Raw genomic sequence first — 5,621 nt, forward strand, 5'->3', positions numbered from 1 at the left:
TATTGAATACTTCCAGTATCTAATCAGCGAAAAATCTTGGAGAGAAGTATATGATACCTCTATTACCAATGAAAAGATGGAAATTTTTTTGAAAATTTTCAAGCATAACTTTGACATAGCTTTTCCACAAAGGAAAGTGATTTCCAAAAGCACAGATAGATTCAAAAACTGGATTACATCAGGAATTAGAGTATCCTGTAAAAGGAAGCGGGAACTTTTTCTGCAGTCAAAAACTGACAGCAGTCCAGAATTTCTTAGTTATTTGAAAAAATACGAGACAGTTTTGAAACTTGTCATAAAAGAGGCAAAAATTAAGGAAAATGACCAATATATTGTGAAGTCATCCAATAAAACTAAGTCCATGTGGAAATCTGTGCAGGATCTTATGGGGAAGAAGACAACTCACAAAAATATTGTGATATCACACAATGGCAAGAATGTCACTGACCCTAGGGTAGTTGCAAACAGTTTCAGTTCCTATTATGCATCTGTTGCTGGAAAATTTGTGAAGCAAAAATTTGGTAATCCACCTAATATAACATGGAAAGAACTTTCATCTATTGAAATTAATAATATATCCATGTTCCTCAGTCCAATAGGCCCAACAGAGCTCCTAAATACCATTAATTCACTGAAGAGTAATTATTCAACTGATATTGATGATAGTCCAGATTATACTATAAAAATAACAGCAAGATAAATACTTTTGCCTTTATTGGACATATGCAATTCATCCTTATCATGTGGTGTCTTCCCACAGCAACTGAAAATGGCAAAAGTAATACCCCTATATAAAAAATGGTGATCATCAATGTATGGGTAACTATTGGCCTGTGTCTCTACTGTTCCTTTCAAAACTAACTACATTCTTTGACAATAATAATATTGTTTCTGGATGTCAACATGGCTTCAGACTACAGCGATCAATTGAAACAGCCACTTTCAATCTGATAAACCATGTCTTAAATTCAGTGACAACTACATAATATCTCGCGTTTATTCTTGGACCTAACAAAAGCTTTTCATGAGATTGATCATTCTGTGCTCCTGAGGAAGCTTGAACAGTATCATGTAAGAGGTGTGCCAAATCAATGGATTAAATCATATTTGGAATATCACTCTCAGGTAGCTGAAATTAAGTACATGGAAGGAAATGAACTCCAGGTACACCTTTCAGAACCATGTGGACCAAGTCATGGTGTTCCACAGGGCTCCACTTTAGGCCCCTTTCTTTTTTTGGTGTACATTAATGATTTCCCATCACACTTTAAGGATTCTGAACCAGTACTGTTTGCAGATGACACCAGTCTATTGATAGAAGGGAATAAAGAAGAAAATCGTACTGCATCTGCAAAAGATATTACAAAAGGAGTGTCTGAATGGTTTCCAGAAACAGGCTAATAGTTAATCCCTAAAAAATGGTACTCATGAATTTCCACACCAATCAAAATAAAAATGCGACAAAACCCATAACACATATAAATAATCAAAACATTAGTGCTGTCAATGAAGCTAAATTTCTTGGGATTCATATCCAGGAAAATCTTAAACGGATCAGTCATATCACATCCCTAAATTCAAAACTAGCAAAAATGAGCTATGTAGTAAGAATTCTTTGCAACAGTACTAGTGCAGAAACAGGTGGGGCTGTATACTTTGCTCATGTACATTCAGTACTGAAGTTTGGTATCATTTTCTGGGGAAATGTACACCAGGCAATAACAATTTTCAGGAAACAAAAGGCAATTGTAAGAATAATGAAACAAGTGAGCAGGAGAAAACCATGCAAAAACCTTTCTTTAAAGATCTAAAAATCCTAAACCTTCCCTGCATTTATATACTGGAAGTAGTCATGCATGTCAAAAAAAGTATACTGAGAAAACCTTTTTTCTCAAAACAAAAGTGTCCGTGATTACAGTACCAGGTCAGACAGTGACATACATGTTAATCATTGTAACAACACATTATGCCAGCCAAAAAGGTGTATATCATGCAGGAATAAAACTATACAACAGATTACCAAGACATATAAAATCTCTTCCTGAAGTACAGAGCTTTAAAAGTCCGCGACAGCCTACCTTCTGAAAAAGAGCTACTATTCAATCTCACAGTATCTTAAGCAAGAAAAAATGTAATTTGTATCTTTAATTGTAGAAATAAGTAATAAATATAAAGTATTTTTAAAAAATTGTAATTATTAACTATATAGATCCAATTTGTTATAAAAATTTAAATAATGTATGTTTGACATTTGAAAAACCAATAAATAAAAAGGTTTTCTGTCCAATATCCTGTGTACGATATATGTACTGAAAAAGAGATTTTTATGGACAAATAAACAAATATGCATGCCTGACATCTCACAACATTTTACCACAGGAGAGCATAGATTAGATTAATACTTGTTCCATAGATCATGAATACGACACTTCGTAATGATGTGGAACGTGTCAGGTTAATAAAAGATGTCTGTACAAGATATTACATTACACAAAATATTGCATGACACTAATGTTGAAGTAGTTTTTTTTGTCCCCCCTTAATTTATATCTAAAAATTCAGCCAATGAGTAGAACGAGTTGTCATCTAGAAATTCTTTTAATTTATTTTTAAATGTTAGTTGGCTATCTGTCAGGCTTTTGATGCTGTTTGGTAGGTGACCAAAGACTTTTGTGGCAGCATAATTTACCCCTTTCTGTGCCAAAGTCAGATTTAACCCTGCATAGTGAAGATCATCCTTTCTCCTGGTGTTATAGCTATGCACACTGCTATTACTTTTGAACTGGGCTGGATTATTAACAACAAATTTCATAAGTGAATATATATACTGTGAGGTTACTGTGAGGATCCCTAGATCCTTAAATAGATGTCTGCAGGATGATCGTGGGTGGGCTCCAGCAATTATTCTGATTACATGTTTTTGAGCAATGAATACTTTTCTACTCAACGATGAATTACCCCAGAATATGATGCCATACGAAAGCAATGAATGAAAGTAGGCATAATAAGCTAATTTACTGAGATTCTTATCACCAAAATTTGCAATAACCCTAATAGCATACGTAGCTGAACTCAGACGTTTCAGCAGACCATCAATGTGTTGCTTCCAGTTTAACTTCTCATCAATGGACACACCTAAAAATTTTGAAAATTCTACCTTAGCTACAGACTTCTGTTCAAAGTCTATATTTATTACTGGAGTTGTGCCATTTACTGTACGGAACTGTATATACTGTGTTTTATCAAAATTTAAAGAGAGTTCGTTTGCTCTTCATCAATGTGGAATGGTAAGTCATTAATGTATATCAAGAACAGTAAAGGACCTAAGACCGAACCCTGTCGGACCCCGTACTTGATAGCCCCCCAGTTTGAGGAATCAGCTGATGTTTTAACATTACATGAACCACTTATTTCAACTTTCTGCATTCTTCCAGTTAAGTATGAATTAAACCATTCGTGCACTGCCCCCCTCAAACCATAATGATTTAGCTTATCTACAAGAATTCCATGATTTACACAATCAAAGGCCTTTGAGAGATCACAAAAAATACCAATGGGTGATGTCCAGTTATTCAGAGCATTTAATATTTGATCAGTGAAAGCGTATATAGCATTTTCTGTTGAAAAGCCTTTCTGAAAACCAAACTGACATTTTGTTAGTGCTTTATTTTTACAAATATGGGAGGCTACTCTTGAATACATTAATTTCTCAAAAATTTTTGATAGAGCTGTCAGAAGAGAGATTGGGCGGTAGTTGTTGACATCCGACGTATCCCCCTTTTTATGCAATGGTTTTACAATGGCATATTTCAGTCTATCAGGGAAAACACCCTGCTCCAAAGAGCTATTACATATGTGGCTGAGAATCCTACTTATCTGTGGGGGACTGCCATTAGCGGCCCTCACACGGATGCTCCTAACCGCGTGAATTAGGATGTGCCACGCAGTTCTGCATGCAAGAGCGCCCGTGTGATTGCACGTAAATTCAAGACGCAGGTGCGCGGTCAAGCCGGCGGTTAGATGCACCCCGCTCTTGCCAGCCAGCAAATTCAAACTTACACACCTGGCGTGTGGCGTTCTCACGTGTGCTGCTTGTGCTTCCCTTAGTTGCCTACAGTGACGTGAATTATTGTGCGCTCTCCCACTGGTTGTTGTCAGTAACCAACAGTACTCGACGTGATCATGGCAGAGTCCCGTTGCTGGACGAAGGACTTTTTGACGAAATTTATAAACATCTACAAAGAGCAACAGTGCTTGTGGAAAGTGAGATCAAAAGGCTACATAAATAAGAATTTAAAGAATGAAGCTTATGATAAATTTGTTGTGTTTTGTAAACCAGTTTTTCCTGAAGTGAACGGCGACTTTGTTGCAAGAAAAATACATAGCTTGCGGGGCTCATTTAGAAAGGAGCTGAAGACAGTTTGTGACAGTAAGCGTAGTGGCAGTTCTCTCGATGACATTTATGTACCAACTTTGAGGTACTACGACTTGCTTTTATTTACTGTAGATCAAGAGCTGCCAAGTGCGAGTTGTTCAAACATGGATATTTCTGTGGGTGTGCAGAGCGGTATCTCTGACTGTGAAGATGACAATGGAATTGACAATGAAGGCAGTGATGAGGTCAATGAGGTTATGATTGATGGTGGAAGTCAACACAATGAACGACAACTTGAAAAAGTGAGTTAACGGTTGTGTATTTATATTGTTAAGAGTACAGTTACTTGAGTGTATTTTATAGCAATAGAACTTCCAGAAAAATGCTAGAACAATATTATATCTTTTACTATACAGTTCCCATGTAATGAAACAAATTACGCTCTTCCAGCACGTAACATGTCTTCCTGCCAGGGCACACTTCCTTCTGATACAAAATATTTCTTATATGCTTCTCGATTGTCTTTTGCTCGTATAGATGGATTTCTTGACACTGCAGACTGTAAACCCTTTCGCCAGTCACCCTCGTGTAATGTACAGTCTACCAAATCTTCCATGTCCAATGCTGTAACTGTAATATATCCTTTACTTCGTCTACGTAAAAAATTGTGTAATGCACATATGGCCAAAATAATGTACTTTATCTTTCCGATCTTCATGTTGATTGGTGTGTGGAGGATTCTAAATCGTAATGTTATTATACCAAAAACATTTTCTACAACATTGCGAGCACGTGATAATCTGTAGTTAAAAATTCTTCTGTCGTGATCTAATTCTCTTTGAGAATAAGGTTTTAAGAATTTCTCTTTCAATGAAAAAGCTTCATCACCCAAAAACACAAAATTTAAATTCTTTATAGTTTCATCATTATTTGACAAATTTAAATGTTCGTTCAGCAGTGCGTGAAATAATTCTGTGTATTCAAGAATTCCTCCATCAGACATTCTTCCATTTTTTCCCACATCAACAAATACGAATTCATAATGTGCATTTACCAAAGTGAGTAAAATGACACTGTAGAAGTTCTTGTAGTTGAAGTAATGGGCTCCAGAGTGAGGTGGTGGCACAATGTGTGTATGTTTTCCATCTATTGCTCCTCCGCAGTTTATAAATTGCTACTTTTCTTCAAATCCTTTCGCTATGTCTATCCATTCTTCTTTTTCTGTAGGAAACTGTGCCGTGCGGGA

At 36.2% G+C, this 5,621-nt stretch overlaps 1 protein-coding gene across 1 annotated transcript; it reads right to left on the reverse strand.

Moving 5' to 3' along the window:
• Nucleotides 1-4,811: 4,811 nt before the first annotated feature.
• Nucleotides 4,812-5,378, reverse strand: LOC126418789 (uncharacterized). Its single transcript, XM_050085719.1, has one exon. It carries the CDS (start codon nt 5,376-5,378, stop codon nt 4,812-4,814), a length of 567 nt encoding a protein of 188 aa, XP_049941676.1.
• Between the last annotated feature and the right edge of the window lie 243 nt (nt 5,379-5,621).

Source organism: Schistocerca serialis, chromosome 9 (assembly GCF_023864345.2).
Source record: "Schistocerca serialis cubense isolate TAMUIC-IGC-003099 chromosome 9, iqSchSeri2.2, whole genome shotgun sequence".
Classification (NCBI taxonomy): domain Eukaryota; kingdom Metazoa; phylum Arthropoda; class Insecta; order Orthoptera; family Acrididae; genus Schistocerca; species Schistocerca serialis.

What these genes read in the sequence shown, in the direction of transcription:
- LOC126418789 (XM_050085719.1), bottom strand. Translation starts at nt 5,378, where the DNA reads ATGTCTGATGGAGGAATTCTTGAATACACAGAATTATTTCACGCACTG.